At 37.4% G+C, this 22,780-nt stretch overlaps 2 protein-coding genes across 2 annotated transcripts in view; one reads left to right on the forward strand and one right to left on the reverse strand.

The window, feature by feature from the left end:
* The window catches only part of SLC30A6 (solute carrier family 30 member 6), a 34,909-nt gene extending 29,728 nt beyond the window's left edge, over positions 1–5,181 (forward strand). Inside the window, exon 14 of the mRNA XM_061210734.1 lies at positions 4,266–5,181. Within this exon, the coding sequence (XP_061066717.1) occupies positions 4,266–4,766 (501 nt within the window). The 3' untranslated portion in view covers positions 4,767–5,181. The remainder of the gene's footprint in view (positions 1–4,265) is intronic.
* Positions 5,182–8,373: 3,192 nt separating this feature from the next.
* NLRC4 (NLR family CARD domain containing 4) overlaps positions 8,374–22,780 on the reverse strand; it is a 31,225-nt gene continuing 16,818 nt past the window's right edge. Inside the window, 1 exon segment of the mRNA XM_061210877.1 lies at positions 8,374–8,666. Coding sequence (XP_061066860.1) covers positions 8,374–8,666 — 293 coding nt within the window.

The raw sequence follows: 22,780 nt of genomic DNA on the forward strand, positions 1-22,780 counted from the left end.
TTTTGAAATTTGAGTTTATCTAAAACTCAACAATGTCTGCTATATATTTTATTTACTATATATTTTTGTTCTGTTTGTTGCTTGTTTTTTAGTACGTATTTTTAAGTTTTTATTATACAAATATACCCCATTGTTAGAAAAATTAGAACTTATAATTAAGTCAAAAAGAACAAAAATCCTTAATAATTCTACCATGTAGAGATAAGTGCTGTCATTCTTTTTTCCCCCCAACATAGTGATTTGATATTTTTATAGATTATACACCACACTATATTATAAAATATTGACTGTATTCCTTGTGCTGTACATTACATCCGTGTGACTTACTTACTTTATAACTGTTAGTTTGTATCTCTTAATAACCCTTCACCTATTTCGCCCCTTCCCTCACCCCTCTCTCCTCTGGTAACCATTAGTTCTCTGTATCTGTGAGTCTATTTCTGTTTTATTCTGTTTGTTCATTTGTTTTGTTTTTTAGATTCCACATGTAAGTGGAAACATACAGTATTTGTCTTTCTCCATCTGACTTATTTCACTAAGCATAATACCCTTCAGGTCCATCCAAGTTGTCGCAAATGGCAAGATTTCATTCTTTTTTATGGCTGAGTAGTATTCCACTCTACATGTATACCATGTCTGTATCCATTTATCTGTCAGTGGGCACTTAGGTTGCTTCCATATCTTGGCTATTGTAAATAATACCGCTATGAACATTGGGGTGCATTTATCTTTTTGAATTAGTGTTTTCATTTTCTTCAGATAAATACCCAGGAGTGGAATTGCTGGATTGTATGGTAGTTTCGTTTTTAATTTTTTGAGGAACCTCCGTACAGTTTTCTGTAGTGGCTGTACCACTTTACATTCTCACCAGTGATGTACTGTGGTTCCCTTTTCTCCATATCTTTGCCAACACTTGTTATTTTTTAATCTTTTTGACAGTGGCCATTTTGATAGGTATGAGGTGAAATCTCATTGTGATTTTGATTTGCATTTCCCTGATGATGAGTGATGTTGAGCGTCCTTTCATGTTCCTGTTGGCCTTTTGTATGTCTTCTTTGGAAAAATGCCTGTTCAGGTCCTCTACCTGCACCCCCACTTTTTTTTTAATTGGAGTGTAGTTCATTTACAATGTTGTGTTAGTTTCAGGTGTACAGCAAAGTGATTGTTATACATATACATACGTTCATTCTTTTTCAGATTCTTTACCCATATAGGTTATTACAGAATATTGAGCAGAGTTCCCTGGGCTATACAGTAGGTGCTTGTTGGTTATCTGTTTTATATATAGTAGTGTGTGTTTGTTAATCCCAAGCCCTTTTTTTTTTTCTCCTGGCCACACCACGCGGCATGCGGGATCTTAGTTCCCCCACCAGGGACCGAACCTGTGCCCCCTGCAGTAGAAGCATGGAGTCTTAACCATTGGACCAGCAGGGAAGTCCCCCAAGGCCATTTTTTAATTAGGTTTTTTTATTTTTGGTGTTGAATTGTATGAGTTCTTTATATCCTTATCAGACATATCGTTTGCACATATCTTCTCCCATTCACTAGGTTGCCTTTTCATTTTATTGATGGTTTCCTTCACTGTGCAAAAGCTTTCTAGTTTGATTAGGTCCCATTTGTTTATTTTTGCGTCTGTGGCCCTTGCCTGAGGAGGCAGATCAAAAAAATACTGAGAAGACTGATGTTAAAGACCTTACTGCCTGTGTTTTCTTCTAGGAGTTTTATGGTTTCAGGTGTTAAATTTAAGTCTTTGATCTGTTTTAAGTTTGTGTATATGGTATGAGAAAATGTTCTAGTTTCATTCTTTTGTGTGTAACTGTCCAGTTTTCCCAGCACCACTTATTGAAGGGACTGTCTTTTCCCCATTGTGTTTTCTACCTCCTTTGTTGTCGATTAATTGACCATATGTGTGTGGGTTTATTTCCGGGCTCTCTGTTCTGTTCCATTGATCTATGTGTCTGTTTTTGTGCCAGTACTATACTGTTTTGATTACTATAACTTTTATAGTATAATTTGAAGTCAGGGAGCATAATACCTTTGTTCTTCCTTCTCAAGATTGCTTTGGCTATTTGGGGTCTTTTGTGGTTCCACATAAATTTTGGGATTACTTGTTCTAGTTCTGTGAAAAATGCCATGGGTATTTTGATAGGGTTGCATTAAATCTGTAGATTGCTTTGTGTAGTATGGACATTTTAACAATATTAATTCATCCAATCCATGAACACAAACTATATTTCCATTTATTGGTATCATCTTTAGTTTCTTTCATCGGTGCCTTATAGAGTATGGGTCTTTTACCTCCTTGGTTAAATTTTTTTTTCTTAATTAATTTATTTTATTTTATTTATTTTGGCTGTGTTGGGTCTTCGTTGCTGCATGCGGGCTTTCTCTAGTTGCGGCGAGCGGGGGCTGCTCTTCGTTGTGGTGCGCGGGCTTCTCATTGCAGTGGCTCCTCTTGTTGTGGAGCATGGGCTCTAGGCGCACGGGCTTCAGTAGTTGTGGCTCGCAGGCTCTAGAGCGCAGGCTCAGTAGTTGTGGCTCACGGGCTTAGTTGCTCCGCAGCATGTGGAATCTTCCTGGACCAGGTCTATAACCCGTGTCCCCTGCATTGGCAGGCGGATTCTTAACCACTGCACCACCAGGGAAGCCTTCCTTGGTTAAATTTATTCCTAGATATTTTATCCTTTTTGATTCAATTGTAAGTGGGATTTTCTTGATTTTTCTTTTTGATAGTTCATTATTAGTATATAGAAATGGAACAGATTTCTATATATTAGTTTTATATCCTGAAACTTTACTGAATTCATTTATTAGTTCTAATAGTTTTTTGGTGGAGTCTTTAGGGTTTTCTATATATAGTATCATGTTTTCTGCAAATAGTGATAATTTTACTTCTCCCCTTCCAATTTGGATGCATCTTATTTCTTATTCTCCTCTGATTGTTGTGGCTAGGACTTCTAATACTATGTTAAATAGAAATGTCAAGAGTGGGCATCCTTGTCTTATTCCTGATCTTAGAGGAAAAGCTTTCAGCTTTTCATCATTGAGTATGATGTTAGCTGTGTGTTTGTCATAAATGGCCTTTATTATTTTGATATATGTTCCCTATATACCAACTTTGTCAAGAGTTTTTATTGTAAATGGATGTTGAATTTTGTCAAATGCTTTTTCTTCATCTATTGAGATGATCATGTGATATCATTCTTGATATTTTTCTGTGTGTGTTTTAATCAAAATATGATCATTGTTGTACCTGTTATTTTACTATCTTTTAAAGACAAAATGTATGATGAACATCTTATCAAGTTAATAAGCATACTTTTAACCATCATTGTAATGCCTGGTGCTCTCTATCCTAGTAACCTAGGCTAGAAACCTTGAGATTGTCTTTGATGACTTCATCTCCCTCATTCATTATATCCAGTTGAGAATTAAGATCTCCCATGGAATATCATGAATCCATCTGTCCCTCTCTGGTCCCACTATATCTGTCCTATCTCAGCCTTCTTCATTTCTAACCAATTAGCAATTATCCATAACTGTAATTTTTCTGAACGCTAATTATTTTACTTCTGTTTGATTGCTGCAACTAAAACTCCTTATTCATGGTTTTTAGAACCCCCTCCTAGCCTTTCTTTTTACCTTTATTACTTATCTTTCTTTCTTCTTTCTGTTCTTCCTTTCCTTATTTGTTTCCTCCTTTCCTCTTCCTTTTCTTCCTGTCTTTTCTCTCTTTCATTCTTTTTCTGCTCCCTGAAATATTGTACTTCTTTTTATATAATAATATTGCTTATTCTTGCCCAAACATGCCATGGGTTTTAATTGCTATTCCCTCAGCTTAGAATGCCTGTCTCTGCCTTTTGAAATTTCATTTGACCACCAACCCAGATCAAATGCCATCTTCTTTTGAAGTCTTCCTCAATTGAATTAATACCTGCCTTCTCTGCCCTTTCAGTGCATTTTCCATATACTTCATTTGTATTCTGCCTTGTGCTACAACATGTCTGCCTTCCTCCTACATGGATTTCTTTTTTTAATATTTTAAGAAGTCACATTTTATTTAGAGTCATAAATTATTAACTCTTTACATAGATAATTACTACTAAGTAGTCTTTAAGGAGTCTCAAGACATTAAGTTTTCTCTTGTTTTAAAGAAAATACCAAGTAATGTTACAACCAAATCATAAATAAAATGTTCATTTCTAATGGAATTTTCAGTAGTATAATTCTAAGCAGTCTCTTTCATATGATTTTGTCCCTTTTAGGCTGGATCTGTTCATGTGAGAATTCGACGAGATGCAAACGAACAAATGGTTCTTGCTCATGTGACCAACAGGCTGTACACACTAGTATCTACTCTGACTGTTCAGATTTTCAAGGATGATTGGATCAGGCCTGCCTTACTGTCTGGGCCTGTTGCAGCCAATGTCCTAAACTTCTCAGATCATCACATAATCCCAATGCCTCCTTTAAAGGGTACTGACGACTCAAACCCTGTTACATCAACTCCAGCTAAACCCAGTAGTCCACCTCCAGAATTTTCATTTAACACCCCTGGAAAAAACGTGAGCCCAGTTATTCTTCTAAATACTCAAACAAGACCTTATGGTTTGGGTCTTAATCATGGACACACACCTTATAGCAGCATGCTTAATCAAGGACTTGGAGTTCCAGGAATTGGAGCAACCCAAGGATTCAGGACTGGTTTTACAAATATACCAAGTAGATATGGAACTAACAATAGAATTGGACAACCAAGACCATGATGTACTGTAATCTAATTTATTTTTATGAGGAATATTGACTCCTTGACTTTCAGTTTATTTAGTAATCCAACTTTGCCTCGACTGTTCAATCATTTACTCTAATTAGAGAATAGTAGGTTTGTTCACATTTCATGAAACCAATGAAACTATATTTTTGTAAAATGTATTTGGGGCAGTGAGAACCTTCTAAATGTTATAGGCTTTAAATAGGCTTCCTTTAGAAAGCTGTTTCTCTAAATTTGAATTTTGCTATCTTTGGTTTCGTAGTTGACCGCAGTGTGATATAACACTACCTTTATAAGATGGAGTGGATGGAGATCCACTCCACTTGATGGAGTGGATCTGTCACATTATTAAAAATATAATACTTTATTCAGTGAAATTTATAAACATGCTTCTTGAGTACACGTTTTAGGAAAAGAAAAAGTCCATTTTAAAACTAGAAGTCTCTTTTATAGATTTTCCAAACATAATTGCTACATTTTCCTTTGAGGTTCTCCTGAATTATGTCTTGCAAAGTAAAAGCAAACATTTTTATCAGAAATTTTAAAACATATTTTACCATCTGGCACAATTTAAAATTTTTACTTATCAGTTTTTTAATAGTTTTTCCTCATTAAAAAATTTCAATACATTTGTAAGTGGCCCATCATTCTCAAAGTGTTTTATTTTGGTTAAATAAATACCAAATCCTTAGGTGATATGCAGTGAAGGAATCCCAGTTTTCTGTCTTACATTCAACCAAATACTGACATAATGATAGATTTATCTTTTTTGTCACCTTTCATTGGCTGACTTTAATTTCTCATTTTATTAACAAAATATATCACATATATTATTACCAAAATAGGTGGAATTCCATACGTAGTAATACGATTTGATCTTTTTTCAAAGTTGCATGAACAATTTGAGTTTACATTATATAGTTTTACCAAAACATAGTGGACCTTAGGTTATAGAATACAGTATTGTTATATCTGCATTAGGCAGTTTCTAACTTATTTTGTTTTGCTTTATTGAAAATAGTGAATTGAAGTGCGAGAATCATGTAAATTATTTTATTTTTAAATTATTTTCCAAATGCAAATGTTAAGGACTTTCTAACATGGCCAGCATTACTTATAAAAAGTATAACAAACAGTAGTCACAGATTACCTGTGAGATTTTTTTTCATTTTATCATGAGTTTTATAATTAGGTTTTAAAAATGGATTTTGAGAGTGGATTCAACTTTTCTAGAATCCAGTACTCCTGAAGATTTATGACATTTCCAGCCATCAGCAGCTATCTAGAGAAGATTTTTTTTTTTTTTTAGAATTTGCAAGTTTCTTCAATAAACTCATCCTCTTTTAAATATGAGCAACACTCCCAAATCCTGTTTCTTTACAGTAGAATCATAAACATCTAAGAAGCCATCTCTGTCAAGCAGAATTGTAGTCATCCTGTGATAATAAGTGACCATGTCCCAAATAACTTTTGCTTGATGAGGAGTTGATCATTGTCTTTGACATCTACAACCCTGTTCAGGCACTTGACCTGCTGAAGAAATAGAGCCCACGCTACCTTGACTGCCGGGGAGAGTGAAACTTTGTAAAATGTGATAAGGCAACCTGTTCCTTGACATTTGTCTTATGTTCTCCAACTATTACTATACCTATTATTGGTCTACTATTACAGGGTGATTTTTCCTCCATTGACCTCATCTAAACGTGAATTCGGGTCATGCATGAAATCTGAAGAACTGCCGTGTACTGAGTGATGATTAAGAGGTATGTGCTGCCATGCTATGCATGTCTTCTCCATCTCCAGGGGATTTTTAAAGTGCCCAGGTACTGAACACAGTTCTGTGAGATGTTAAATGCCTATTTCCTCAACACCCATTTAGAGATAACACCTGTGCAATTAATTGTCCTTCCAAAGGTGCTTTGATACTCACCTACACTATTTGAGAAGTTGCATATGGGTTCTGAAAGAATTGGTTCTACTTGCTGAAATTCAGTAATGCCAACTGCTTCAGGTGACATTGTTCCAGGCATTATTATATAAAGAAGTCTTATTTGCCAAGATCTGACCAGGTTCTGGATATGAAAATAAGAAGTTTGGCCAGCATAGGCCTAGATGTAGTAGCCTTACTGGTAAATCTTGCCACAGAGTTACTTGAAGCTAGACAAAGAAGCAAGTTTGAATTAAGTACTTGACCCATGGTTTGTGATTAAGAGCAAGCTTCATGGAATATGATTAATCCTGTTTGAGAAATTGCTATATTATAACGGAAAAAAAACACTGGACTAGAAGACAAGAGATTTGGATTCCGATCCTCATGCTGCCACTATATAAGTAGTTTTATAACCATGGGCAAGTCATTTAACTTCTATGAGGTTTCTCATCTGTAAAGTTAGGGTGGGAAGTGAAGTAGTTGATCTGTAAACTATCAGCTCTAAAATTGTATGATTAAATCTGCAGAATATATGCCCACTTGTGAAACGGAATATTGTACCTAGTATTTCTTTTCAGTGACTACCTCAACATACAGGCCAAATGTTACCTATTCCAATACCCGAGCCATTAATTGGAGGTGCCATGAGAGCAGAGGGTAAACTACAGGCTGACACCATTTTGGTTTTTGTTTATTTCAGATTTGCCTCGACTTAAATCTGTTTAGATTAAACAGATTTTTCTTAGACTTCTTTCTTTGTGGGGAAGGATTATTTTTGGAGGTGGTGGGGAAAAGATTAGGGCAGGGTACCTTTAGCTTCCATAGGGTACAAAATAATGGGGTCCATTTTTTCTTTCTTCCTTAATCTCTGAAGTCACAGATGGAATTACATACATGTATCAGCAACTGGTTTAGGTACTCATTCAAGCCTCTGATTTAGCTACTCATAAACTGCCAATTTTTTGCTTAACTAAAGATTGCTGATCTTTTTGGGGAGTCTGATCTGCTGCTTATGTAAGAAAATACTTTTTACATTCCAAATTGTTTGAATTAAACTGTTTGAATAAAGAACATACATGGAGTTTTCTCTCTGCTTTTAAATAATTTTGGCCTGTTCTTTATTGGTAACTTTATCCCATATTCAGCAAATGCTTGTCGAGAGTATAGTACATGCCAGGCCCTGTACTAAGTAAATGTGCATACAATATATAAATTTTGGTGACCTGCTATTCTTGAGACCAAAGGGAATACAAGGATAAACAGGAGTCCCCTTAAAGTAACTGATAATCCTAGTAGAAGTGATGGGACACCAGAACTATTTATACATGTCAAGTTAAACTCCCTCCCATTTCCTCCTCTTCTTTGGGCTCATTTTCTTGGCATCCTCCTCTTTTCCTTTTCCTTTTTATTTGAATGATGAAACTAAGAAAGTAGATTTCCATGGAAGAGGCCAGCTAAGGAGGTGATGGTGCCACACATCATCCTGATACCAGTAAAAGAAGAAAAAGTTTAGAAGGGGTGAGTTAGGCAGACACTGAAGGATATTTTTTAGGTGTATAGTGGATTGCCATTTACTTTCAGACTCTTGGACTAGATGAGCAAAGATTTTTAAATCACCAGGCTGAAAGTAATGGGGTCCCCAGAGCATTCATGGGCTTAGAGTACCCTTTATTTAAGCAGTTACTAGTTTAAAAGCACCTTTAATAACACTGACGTCATCGTCATCAAATTGCCACCCAACAAGCCTAGCTTCTTGGAGAAAAGTTAATTTGGATAACACATGGCTAAGTTTTCTGACTAATGATGCATCAGGTAAAAGTCTTTCAGTACTGAAGTCAAAAAACACCAATTGCTTAAGATTCTCAAATACACTCATGAAGGCAAGCCATCCATCACTGCTCACACAATTTCCTGCCAAATCCAGCTGCTGGAAGTTTTTCAGAAGGTTCTTTTCAAAAAATGCACCTGAGTAAAAAAATAGAAATAAGTGTGTTAGCTGGAAGCAAAACAGCTTTTTTTTTTTTTTTTTAAGAGACCATGTTTGGACTAGTGCTTTGCTTAAGAAAGAAATCAGAATTCTCTGTAGTTAGAGCAGTGATTGTGAACCTGGTCCTTTATATTTACAAATTATATTTTTCCTAAAATGTAAGGGAATCTGATAAATAGTAATTAGTATAGCAAACCAATATAAATGAATTATATATTTTTCCCTTTTCCTGACTCTTCCAGGAAATGGAAAATTGCATAAAAATTGAGGTATGAGAGATGCAATTAAAATATTCAGTACCTGTTTTCAAAACGAGTCGGACTTCGACAATATTAGGTCATTTCCTCTTCTGAAGAAGCAAACACTACCTAACTATTGTTTCTTTGGGTATGGAATATTCCTAACTGTGAACCTGAGTAAGTAAGTTCCTTCAGTATCTCAAGATTTGGAGCTTTGGGCTTATTTTTAACCCTCCCTAGACTCTTCAGGAACTTCCTCTTTTCCTTACAGAATAGGGCACTCTAAAGTACCTCCTACAAAGGGAAAGTAAGCATCCTAGCCATTACCATGAAATCAAAGATAACACCCTAAGGAATGGAGGAGTAAAGAAAAAGTAGGTTTCTGGGTCTGAAAGACTGCACAGAGCAAAGCCACCCCAACTGCCTGGACTGCCCACTTCTGAGTATTATAGGAGAGGGCAATAAAGCTCTGTGTTCTGTAAGCCAAGGTGTGGTTGGGTCTTTTGTTACACCAGCTTAGCCTGTGCCCAGCCTAGCTCATACATAGGGCCTCACTTTCTCCTCTGTTTCTCCTTCCCATAATGAGCCCTTCTCTCTTCCTTATAGGTAACTTTCTTCCTGCTCTCTCTTATCCCTCATGTTCAAGTCCTTTCTGCCTCTGCCCTCTTTCCCATGTGCTTCCCAGCATGGCATGTGGTCAGTCAAAATACTGGTTGCCAATTAGCATGTCTGTATATAAGGCTCCTTCCCCAAAGAGCAACTTCATTTCTCCTTCCCAACTAGTAGAACAGATTTCACCACCTACAAGGAACTTTAACAAAGAAGAATTTCAAGCCCATTCCATCCTCAGATGGTAAGCTCTTTATACAGGCTGTCTGCCAAGCTTAAAGAATGGTATCAATAAGAGAGCTTCTTGCATAATTACTAGAATGTGCGCAAGCACAGAACCAAGAACAAGCAACATAATCCATAATCAAGGGCATGCATTTTGTTCATTTAATCTGCAGAGGAGCAGACTACTGAGAGAAGAGGAATCTGTGACATGTAGAGCTGTAGGCTATACGTGGGCTGTGGAGAACACAAGTGGCTCGATCCAAATTTCAGGCAGAATCTCAAATCCTCTGGGTAGAAGGATTCTGATCCTTGAAGGTTCCTACATCCTAAACAAAACTCTAGTGTTGCCAGAGACCACCCTGTAGTTCCCCTGACCCAGAGCTCTTACCATTTATTCATTCAGCAAACATTTTTGAGTGCCTACTATGTACCCCGGATTGTGCTAGGTGCTGGGGATATGTAAAAGGACATACATGGTCTCTGTCTCATTGGGCTTGTAATATAGTGTGAAAACATACATTATAAAGTAATTACTGGCACAACATTGTAAATCAACTATACTTCAATAAAAATAAATTAATTTAAAAAAAAAAGTAATTAGATGGGTGTTAGGTGCTGTGGTAGGTCAGGGTGCCCTGGGAGCACACAAAGGCAATAGGCTTTGCAACCCCACTTTGTTTCCAGAGCAGTGGCAATTGGGCTTACATGCTTCCGGAGTAAGGATCCTTCTCAGGTAGTATTGAATTGCCTCCAAGGAAAGGCCCAACAAAGGAAGAGTCTATTTTTCTTCCCTCATCACCCACAGTGAACCTAACCCCCTCCCTCAAGTGCACAGAGCTTCCTATCAACTTGTGCTTCACTCTAAAATGTGAAGAGAACAGTATAGGAATACTAGACAATTGAGAACAGCCGCCAACAAGGAAGGCTGCTCCTTTGACTAAAAGCCAAACAAAAATGAGGCAACATAGGGAACAGGAAAAACAAACTTCAAAAACCTAGTTTTTTTCAGAGACCCTAAAAAGTTACTGCGTCCAACACAACAAAAATAAGATGCTATTTTTTTTAAAGAATACAATTAGAAAACAAGAAAGAGCACTTGGAAAATTATCAGGATCCATGTGGCAGAATGATTTGGCCCAGGATTTACCACTGAGCTAGAACATGAGTACAGTCTGTGGTGGTTTGTTTTTTTTTTTTTTTTTGAGAACAAACTGGATAATGGACTTCAGATGTGATGGCTGTCTTTTCGAGAACATGCTGGATAAGAGAGTTCAGCCTCAAACATTTGAATCAAACTATGTCATCTACAAAAGGGTTAAGTTAGAACAGGTGAAATAGATCCCTGAGCTAGCAATGATTTCTTTCTGATAGTCCCAGATTGCTGATGGGCTAGAAACAAAATTTGGGGAGTCAGAATTTTAAAATGGCACTTAAAGCTTTAAGATTAAATGTAATCTCTAGGGAAGAAGAGCAGAGCACCTAGGACCAAGTTTTAAGAGAAATTGGGAGCATTTAATATCTATGTAGAGGAATTGCCATTGCAAAGGAGACTGAGAAGTAACCAAGGTAGCATGGAAGTCAAGAGAACATTTCGAAAAGGAGGGGGAGTGCTCAGTGTCAACTTTTACACAGGTAAGTGAAACACTTTGGAAAATTTCTATTGAATTAAGACACATGCAGGTGTGTAGAGAGTCAGCTGGAATGAGTAGGAAGCAGAGGATGATCAGGAAGTGGAGATGTACTGAGGGTACATAAATTTTTGCCTCGAAGGAAAAGACGGGATGATAGATAGCCATAGGAGGAAGATAGGAGTCAGGAAGAGTTTTATTTAAAATGAGAGAGATTTGAGCATCTTTAAAAACTGATAGGAAAGAGTAAAGAGGGGCATAATTGGTGAAATGGTGTCCTTGAACAGGCATGAGGGCAGGGCTGGGATCTGAAGCACAGCTAGAGCAGAGAGACTGCCCTTAGATAGGAGGGGAGAGACCTACTATAATGTAACAGGAGAAGGAGAGGGAAAAAAGAATCACATCCACTGTGAAATAGTGGAAGACTGGTGGATTAAGGAGAATAAAGTTTGAAATTGTTTATTTAGAGAGTGCTGCATACAGAAGCACAGTAAGATTGCCAGGAAATGTTGAGAGATTGTGTTTATTGTTTTAATAGACCTCATGTATTCAGAATTGGATAGGTCACTAATTTCACCTATTCACTCATGAATCTATCACTTAGCCTGAGAATAAGAACATGGGTAAAAACTAGGATCTACTATGTGGTATCCCCCATTGTACACATCTGCCGCCTTCTGACCCAAAGAAACTACTATTCTGATGTAGAGTTTATCATTCTTTTGTATTTTTAAAAATGTGGTTTTGACAAGTACTCTATGTCTAAAAAATACATTGCTTAGGATATACTTTTATGGACTTTTTTGGGAGATATAATACACATACCATAAAATTCACCCTTTTAAAGTGTAACTGTAGTGGGTTTTAGTATATTCACAAAGTTGTACACTACTATATAGTTCCAGGACATTTTAATCATCCCCAAGAATAAACTCCACAGTCACTAGCAGTCATTCCCACCCTACCCCCGACGTTGGCAACCATTAATCTACTTTCTGTTACTATAGATTTGCCTATTTTGGACATTTCATATAAATGGAGTCATATCATAATGTGGTCTTTTGTGACTGTTTCTTTCACTTAGTATGATATTTTCAAGGTTCATCCATGTTATAGTGTATTCTAATACTTCATTCTTTTTATGGCTGAATAATACTCTATTATATGGATATATCACATTTTGTTTATCCATTCAGTAGTGATGGACATTTGGGTTGTTTCCACTTTGGGGCTATTAAACATGCTATGAACATTGCTGTACAAGTTTTTGTATGGACATATATTTTCATTTTCTCTTGGGTACCTCAGGGTGGAATTGGTAACTCTATGTTTAACCTTTTGAAGAGGTGCCAGAATGTTTTCCTAAGCAGGAAAACATTTCCTATTACATTCCAGCCACCAGCATATGAGCGTCCAATTTCTCTATGTCCTTGTCAACACTTGTTATTACCTGTTTTATTATAACAGTCCTAGTGGGTGGCAAGAGGCATTTCACTGTGGCTTTGATTTGCATTTCCCTGATGGCTAATGATGTTGAGCATCTTTTCTGATGCTTATTAGCCATTTATGTATCTTCTTTGGAGAAATGCCTATTCAGATCCTTTGCCTTTTCTAAACATTGAGTTGTCTTTTTATCAATGAGTTGTAAGAGTTCTTTATATATTCTAGATAGTAGTCTCTTATCAGATATGTGATATGAGTAAAGCCACTACACACATTCATGTGCTTATGTCTCCATTTTGATTAATGAAATTATTTATGTTGCTCTGTTTTTTCTTGATCAGTCTTGCTTAATTTTTATCTATTTTGTTACTCTTTTTAAAGAACCAACTTTAAGCTTTACTAATCTTTTTTTAATTGTATTTTTGTTTTCTATTTCATTGATTTATACTCTTATGTTTATTGTATTGGGGTTTACTCTGTTTTTCTGGCTTCTTAAATTAGAAACTTACTAATTTTCCAGCCTTCTTTTCCAATATAAGTATTTAAGATGATGAGAATTTTATTCAAGCCCTGCTTTTGCTGCATACCACAAGTTTCATTATATAATGCTTTCTTACCATTTGCTCTAAATATTTTTGTTGAAACTTGTCACTATAAACTTGTAGTGTACCTATCTGCCAAATTGTGTGATTTTCCCCAGTAACCTGAGTGTAGGTACAGAAAAAGTGGAAAATTAAGGACAATCCAGGTTTTCAGTTTTGCCAGCAAATACAGTGTATCTAATTTCATACCTTTCCACCACATCTCATTTTCTCCCTGCATGTCATTAGGTAGTCTATCTTTATTTAGAGACTCCACCTCTCATTATACTTTCTTCATTTCACTATTGCATCTATCACACACATCCATCACTAACTGTCATTGCCTACATTGACTTGTAATACTGTGGGCCATGAGAGTTTCAGCTATTGTGACAAGAATGTTTGCAGGATGAAGGGTGGAATTTAAACTAGGTAGGAAGGGAAGTCAAGATAGACAGGGGCTATTCAGTAAGTAGATAGTAGTGAACTCAACAGACTGGAAGTCCCAATGAAGTAAAATGAACTGGTAATGAGTCATTGAGTAACCAGGATGGAAATTTAGAAGGTTGTTGTTTGAGAATGGATTATCTGAATTTAATATCTCAGAAGCAGAACAGTTTTAAGTGGAATTATCATAATCTGATAATTCCATGCTCACAGATGGGTGAAGGAGAATGGAAGAGAAGGACCAAAGAGGAGGTTCCTGAGTGTTACCTGAGTAGTTTCACAAAAGGAGTGAAGTCTTCTAGGTGGATGACCAGAGTTAGAGCGTGAGGAATTCTGTAAGACAGTTGCCAAAGGCTTCAGTGAATAAGAAAAGGTGACAAGAAGTTCAGAATTCATAGCAATAACAAAGGACAAACCATAGTCCAGTTAAATGCCCTAAGCTTCATGGGAGTAGGAATCCTTAATGACGTTGGAGAAGGAGTGGACTAGAACGGCAGAATGAGAATCAAGGAGAACCTGACCTTGCCTTTGAACTTTGAGAGGCATAAAAATCAAGAAAATAAAAAGTGACTAAAGAGAGCTGTAGGGGAGAACCAGGTTTCAGTTAGGACCAGGAGGTGTCTAAAACCTTTGGTAAAAAATGTACTTTTCTGAAAATACTCCCTATGTCTCCAGCGCATCTCCCCTACCCTGTATCTCATTAAATACCTCCTATGACATACTTCCTCCCTACTTCTTCCCATGTAGCCCTTATTTCATTAGACTCCCCATCTCTTATTACCAGTCTGCATTTTCTTATCCCATCTCAAGGCATATTGCATCTCATCCATCACATATACCATCACTAAGTGGGGATGGGAATCTCAAAGCCAGGTCTGATCCAGGAGAGGTGTTATGGACCAGAGCCAGGAAACTTATGCTAGAGGCTTGAACAATTGATTGGTTCAGATATAGTAAAGAGGTTGTGAAATCATACAAGTGTATTTTAGAATTTTTGGTTGATTTTATATATAAGAAAATAGCATTTACTATAATTGGGTTTCTAAGAACCCAAGCTAGCCTATATTTCACGGCAAATTGTGGAAGTGCTGTAAGTTAATTTGTTCATTCATACAACAAATATTTATTGAGTTTGGGATATATACTCAATGCCAAGTCTAATGGCCTGGGCCTGTTCTCAAAGACCTCACAGTTTAGTGGGGCAGACAGACATATGAATACATTCTCTAAATTCAAATGGTAAGTGCTCTAATAAAAATAAATTGCTGTGTGTAATAATGAAAACCACTGTTTTTTAAAACCTGAATTGAATATAAGAACATTGGAAGACTGACGTGTGTACTAAAGCTGAACATATGCTTACCTATAATCTTTACCTGTAATCCAAACACACTCCTACATAGATACCCAGCAGAAATGTGGCCATTTGTTCACCTTGTATCAAAAGATATATACAAGGTTGTTCATAGCAGCACTATTCACAATATTCAAAAACTAAAAATTACTCAAATTATCAACAGTAGAATGGGAAAATCAGTTGAGGTATGTTCACACAATACAAGATTTTACAACAATGAGAATGAATGAACCATGACTACACATAATAATATGGATGAAGTTCACACACATGATGTTCAACCAAAGAAAACACAAAAGAATACATACTACATGATTCCATTTATATAAAATTCAAAAACAGTCAAGACCAATCTATGATGTTAGAAGTCCAGATAGCAGTTACCCTTGGGAGAAGGGAGCTATAAAGCTGACAATCTTGTTTCTTGATCTGGGTACTAGTTACATGGGTATGTGAAAATTATGAAAATTCCTTGTACTATCTACTTAGGATTTGTACACTTTTCTGTGGGTGTGTTATACTTCAATTAAAAAGTACAAAAACAAAATGAACCCTAATTCTGGCTTCATCTGCCTTTTAACATGATTCATATTATGGAGGAAATAAATCTATTCTTCTCTTTGATGTTTATAGAGCCCAGTGGTGGAGAGGTAGAGGAGAGACCTGGAACTGAAGCCTGTTGTTTATAGAGCACATTAATATGTCTTTGGCTATGTGAAGGAAGGTCCTGAACCGAGTTTGGGCTTAGGGTGCTAGATATAATTGAATTACTCTTCATAATAACATGGAGGGATTTTTTGTTTGTTTGTTTGTTTTGGAATTGCTGGGGTCTGTAAGAGATGGTGATGGAGGAAGACAGGGCAGTTGACAGGAAACTAGAGCCTGAATTGGCAGAAATGTTCTTGCATCTCATTGGGAATGGGGAAGTGCCAATATTAAATTTAATCTGCTATTCAGAACTATCATGTAATCCCACCCTTCCCAATTACCTACAAGCATTCAGTAAATCTGCTACGTCTATAATTATACTGGGGCCTTCCAGTAGAAATTAAGGATAAGTGACTGTTCTACCCATCTGAGTCACTTGGAGCAGTGGTCCCCAACCTTATGGCATCAGGGACCGGTTTCGTGGAAGACAATTTTTCCACGGACAGGGGAGCAGGTGTGGGTTGGTGGGTGGAGATGGCTCAGGCGGTAATGGGAGCAATGGGGAGCGGCGGATGAAGCTTTGCTCACTGGCCCGCCCCTCACCTCCTGCTGTGTGGCCCAGTTCCTAACAGGCCGAGGACCAGTACTGGTCTGCAGGCCCGGGGGTTGGGGACCCCTGACTTGGAGGAGGACAGGGAAAGGCATCACTGCAGGAGGCAAGATTACACAGATCTAGAGTCACACAAGAGCAGAAATGCAGAGCCAGAAATGACCTTGGAAAGAGAAGCCCTGGATCCAGGATATGGATTAGAGCAGTGGGGTTTTTTTTAATAACCATTTTTAAAATTGAAGTATAGTTAATTTACAATGTTGTGTTAGTTTCAGGTGTACACCAAAGTGAATGTTCTATATATATATGTATGTATATTTTTTCTTTTTCAGATTCTTTTCCATTATACGTTATTACAAGATATTGAATATAGTTCCCTGTGTTGTACAGTAGGTCCTTCTTGCCCATCCGTTTTATGTATAGTAGTGTGTATATGTTAATCCCAAATTCTCCCCCTGCCCCCGCTGTCCCCTTTGGTAACCCTAAGATTGTTTTCTATGTCTGTGAGTCTGTTTCTGTTCTGTAAATAAGTATTTGCATCATTTTTTTAGATTCCACATGTAAGTGATATCATATGATATTTGTCTTTCTCTGACTTACTTCACTTAATGTGATCATCTCTAGATCCATCCATGTTGCTGCAAATGGCATTTTTTCATGCTTTTTATGGCTAAGTAATATTCCATTGTATATATGCACCACATCTTCTTTATGCATTCATCTGTCAATGGACATTTAGGTTGCTTCCATGTCTCAGCTCTTGTAAATAGTGCTATGAACACTGGGGTGCATGTATCTTTTTGAATTAGAGTTTTCTCAGGATATATGCCCAGGACTAGGATTGCTGGATCATATGGTAACTCTATTTTTAGTTTTTAAAGGAACCTCCATACCGTTTTCCATAGTGGCTGCACCAACTTACATTCCTACCAACAGTGAAACAGGGTTCCTTCTTTGGATAAGTTTTTTTTTTTAAGCTTCAGGGTATCCCCTCCTTTAGAGGAACATGAGATGAATTTAATGGATTGCAAGCAGCATTTGTTTTAAGTGAAATTGGATAGATAGAAAGAAGAGAAAATAACAGTGTATCACACATAGCAAAAGATAATTACTTTCTGTGAAACTTTAAAAATGTATATGTACGTGTGTATTGGATCATGAGATAAAATGTATTTTTAAAATGTGGGTCCTAGTCAAAAAAAGTTCGAAAGACTAAGGACAAGAGGCTTAAAACAACCATCTAGGTTACGTGTAGGGGTGCAGAAGAGGGAGCATAAGGAGACTATTTCACCAAGAAGGACTATAGGAGGAGGTGAAGGACTTCCTAGAGGGAGTGCATATACAAAGGCATTTCTGGGGACTAGCAAGAGTTCCATGAGGATGGAACCTCACATAGGTGGGGAGGCATGCAGAAGATGAAGGTGGAGAGGAAGGTGTATTGAGACTCTGTTACAAAGGATCTTATATATCAAAAGCGAGCAGGTTATATTTTATTTTGCAGGCTGAGGAAGATCTTTTTTAAAGGAAAATGACCCTAGCATCTGGTTCCCCTTGAAGCCCCCCCGGAGGATAATGATCATAGTACCATTTATTGAGCATATACAGTGGGTCAATGTTGAACTTCTTACTTAATATGCATTAGCTCAATTACGGATTAGTACAATAATCTCTCATATGGTAGACATCATAATTTTCCCCATTTGACAGATGAGCAAACTGAGGCTCAGAGACTTCACGTTGCTGCAGACCATACATCTATCAAGCGGAAGGGATGGGCAGGTCTGTCTGGCTCCAAAACAAATGCACCTAACCTCTTCATAATGATGGAGCCTCTAGAGGGGCCTGACAGATAGCAGTCTCATCACCTGGCTAGAGACCAAAGGCAGAGAACGCTTGGCTTTCACTCTTCAGCTTATGCCTCAAGCCCAAGCAGACTGCTTTCTGTACCTCTGGTAGGTGGAGGAAATGGCTGGAGGGGAGCCATGCCAGCACCTACACTCTCTCCCTCCTTTCATCAACTCTTCTGTCCCTAACCCTCTCCCTGCTTCAGTATGACAACCTTCTGATGTCCCTGTTTCTTTATAAAACAGGGATAATAATGTTATGTGTTATTAGACATATAATGATAATTCCACAAATTCTTTTTAAAAACACTTTGAGAACAAATTAGCGACTACTATTGAGTATTCATTTAGTCATTTTTTTCACTTGCATTTTGGGGTACATCATAACAGCTAAATTTCCAAGAGTCAGCTGTCTTCTGTTATGTTTAAATTTCTCATTTACATATGGAGGCGATTAGGCACTAGGCTATTAAAGTAAAATGGCAAATTACTGCCTAGCTTAGTTCTTAATAAACACACCGTCTCCTTCTCTGGGCTCGATGGCCAGCCTCAGAAGTGGGCAAATTAAGCAACTACCTACTTAAAGATTTGAAAGATGGTAAAAGGTCTTTACCTAAAAATGCCTCCCCCACTGTAATTCTAATTCTACACACTCCCCAACAGCCTCCTTGAAGAAAAGACATATCCTTTCCTACTTGCTTTAGGTATGAGGTTACCTGAGAGGGATTATTTATTAGCTAACTAATTAGTCTGTCACAGAAGCCACCTGCTTCCAATGTCAACTGGAATGGCAGGGAAGCCTGAAAGAATGACAGCCAAAATGATATGATTTGGTGGGTTAAGGAAAGTGAGTGGGTAGAGGAGATGGAAGTGGAGTTAGAAATTAAGGGAAGGAAAGATCCATAACTTGGAGCACCACTAAGAAAGGCAAAACCTTTGGGCAGGCCTCTCCAGGAGACTCTGCAAGACCAGCCGCCATGTGGCTGACAGGGTCTTGGTGCTCCAGCCAGGTGTCAGGCCTGTGCCTCTGAGGTGGGAGATCTGAGTTCAGGACATTTGTCCACCAGAGACCTCCCAGCTCCATGTAATATCAAATGGCGAAAGCTCTCCCAGAGATCTCCATCTCAACGCTAAGACCCAGCTCCACTCAACAACCAGCAAGCTACAGTGCTGGACGCCCCATGCCAAACAACTAGCAAGACAGGAAAACAACCCCACCCATTAGCAGAGAGGCTGCCTGAAATCATAATAAGGTCACAGACGCCCCAAAACACATCTGCAGACGCGGTCCTGCCCACCAGAAAGAAAAGATCCAGCCTCATCCACCAGAACACAGGCACCAGTCCCCTCCACCAGGAAGCCTACACAGCCCACTGAACCAACCTTAGCCACTGGGGGCAGACACCAAAAACAACAGAAACTATGAACCTGCAGCCTGCGAAAAGGAGACCCCAAACACAGTAAGTTAAGCAAAATGAGAAGACACAGAAACACATAGCAGATGAAGGAGCAAGGTAAAAACCCACCACACCAAACAAATGAAGAGGAAATAGGCAGTCTACCTGAAAAAGAATTCAGAGTAATGATACTAAAGATGATCCAAAAACTCAGAAACAGAATGGAGAAAATACAAGAAACGTTTAACAAGGACCTAGAAGAACTAAAGAGCAACGAACAATGATGAACAACACAATGAAATTAAAAATTCTCTAGAAGGAATCAATAGCAGAATAACTGAGGCAGAAGAACGGATAAGTGACCTGGAAGATAAAATAGTGGAAATAACTACTGCAGAGCAGAATAAAGAAAAAAAAATGAAAAGAATTGAGGACAGTCTTAGAGACTTCTGAGACAACATTAAATGCACCAACATTCGAATTATAGGGGTCCCAGAAGAAGAAGAGAAAAAGAAAGGGACTGAGAAAATATTTGAAGAGATTATAGTTGAAAACTTCCCTAATATGGGAAAGGAAATAATCAAGTCCAGGAAGCGCAGAGAGTCCCATACAGGATAAATCCAAGGAGAAACACACCAAGACACATATTAATCAAATTATCAAAAATTAAATTCAAAGAAAAAATATTAAAAGCAGCAAGGGAAAAACAACAAATAACATACAAGGGAATCCCCATAAGGTCAACAGCTGATCTTTCAGCAGAAACTCTGCAAGCCAGAAGGAAGTGGCAAGACATATTTAAAGTGATGAAAGAGAAAAACCTACAACCAAGATTACCCAGCAAGCATCTCATTCAGACTTGATGGAGAAATTAAAACCTTTACAGACAAGCAAAAGCTAAGAGAATTCATCACCACCAAACCAGCTTTACAACAAATGCTAAAGGAACTTCTCTAGGCAGGAAACACAAGAGAAGGAAAAGACCTACAATAACAAACCCAAAACAATTAAGAAAATGGTAATGGGAGCATACATATTGATAATTACCTTAAATGTAAATGGATTAAATGCTTCCACCAAAAGACACAGACTAGCCGAATGGATACAAAAACAAGACCCGTATATATGCTGTCTACAAGAGACCCACTTCAGACCTAGGGACACATACAAACAAAGTGAGAGGATGGAAAAAGATATTCCATGCAAAGGGAAATCACAAGAAAGCTGGAGTAGCAATTCTCATATCAGACAAGATAGACTTTAAAATAAAGACTATTACAAGAGACAAAGAAGGACACTACATAATGATCAAGGGATCAATCCAAGAAGAAGATATAACGATTGTAAATATTTATGCACCCAACATAGGAGCACCTCAATACATAAGGCAAATGCTAACAGCCATAAAAGGGGAAATTGACAGTAACACAATCATAGTAGGGGACTTTAACACCCCACTTTCACAAATGGACAGATCATCCAAAATGAAAATAAACAAGGAAACACAAGCTTTAAATGATACATTAAATAAGATGGATTTAATTGATATTTATAGGACATTCCATCCAAAAACAACAGAATACACTTTCTTCTCAAGTGCTCACGGAACATTCTCCAGGATCATATCTTGGGTCTCAAGTCAAGCTTTGGTAAATTTAAGAAAATTGAAATTGTATCAAGTACCTTTTCTGACCACAATGCTATGACAGTAGATATCAATTACTGGAAAAAAATCTGTAAAAAATACAAAGATGTGGAGGCTAAACAATACACTGCTTAATAACCAAGAGATCACTGAAGAAATCAAAGAGGAAATCAAAAAATACCTAGAGACAAGTGGCAATGAAAACACGACAACCCAAAACCTATGGGATGCAGCAAAAGCAGTTCTAAGAGGAAAGTTTATAGCAATACAATCCTACCTCAAGAAACAAAAAGCATCTCAAATAACCTAACCTTACAGCTAAAGCAATTAGAGAAAGAAGAACAAAAAAACCCCCAAAGTTTGCAGAAAGAAAGAAATCATAAAGATCAGAAATAAATGAAAAAGAAATGAAGGGAACGATAGCAAAGATCAATAAAACTAAAAGCTGGTTCTTTGAGAAGATAAACAAAATTGATAAACCACTAGCCAGACTCATCAAGAAAAAAAAGGCAGAAGACTTAAATCAATAGAATTAGAAATGAAAAAGGAGAAGTAACAACTGACACTGCAGAAATACAAAGAATCATGAGAGATTACTACAAGCAACTATATGCCAATAAAATGGACAACCTGGAAGAAATGAACAAATTCTTAGAAAAGCACAACCTTCTAAGACTGAACCAGGAAGAAATAGAAAATATAAACAGACCAATCACAAGCACTGAAATTGAGACTGTGACTAAAAATCTTCCAAGAAACAAAAGCCTGGACCAGATGGCTTCACAGGTGAATTCTATCAAACATTTAGAGAAGAGCTAACACCTATCCTTCTCAAACTCTTCCAAAGTATAGCAGAGGGAGGAACACTCCCAAACTCATTGTACGAGGCCACCATCACCCTGATACCAAAACTGGACAAAGATGTCACAAAGAAAGAAAACTACAGGCCAATATCACTGATGAACATAGATGTGAAAATCCTCAACAAACTACTAGCAAACAGAATCCAACAGCACATTAAAAGGATCATACACCATGATCAAGTGGGGTTTATCCCAGGAATGCAAGGATTCTTCTATATACACACCAATCAATCAATGTGATAAACCATATTAACAAATTGAAGGAGAAAAACCATATGATCATCTCAATAGATGCAGAAAAAGCTTTCGACAAAATTCAACACCCATTTGTGATAAAAACCCTCCAGAAAGTAGGCATAGAGGGAACTTACCTCAACATTATAAAGGCCATATCTGACAAACCCACAGCCAACATCGTTGTCAATGGTGAAAAACTGAAACCATTTCCTCTAAGATCAGGAACAAGACAAGGTTGCCCACTCTCACCACTATTATTCAACACAGTTTCGCAAGTTTTAGCCACAGCAATCAGAAAAGGAGAAGAAATAAAAGGAAT

This window comes from Eubalaena glacialis, chromosome 14 (assembly GCF_028564815.1).
Source record: "Eubalaena glacialis isolate mEubGla1 chromosome 14, mEubGla1.1.hap2.+ XY, whole genome shotgun sequence".
NCBI lineage: Eukaryota > Metazoa > Chordata > Mammalia > Artiodactyla > Balaenidae > Eubalaena > Eubalaena glacialis.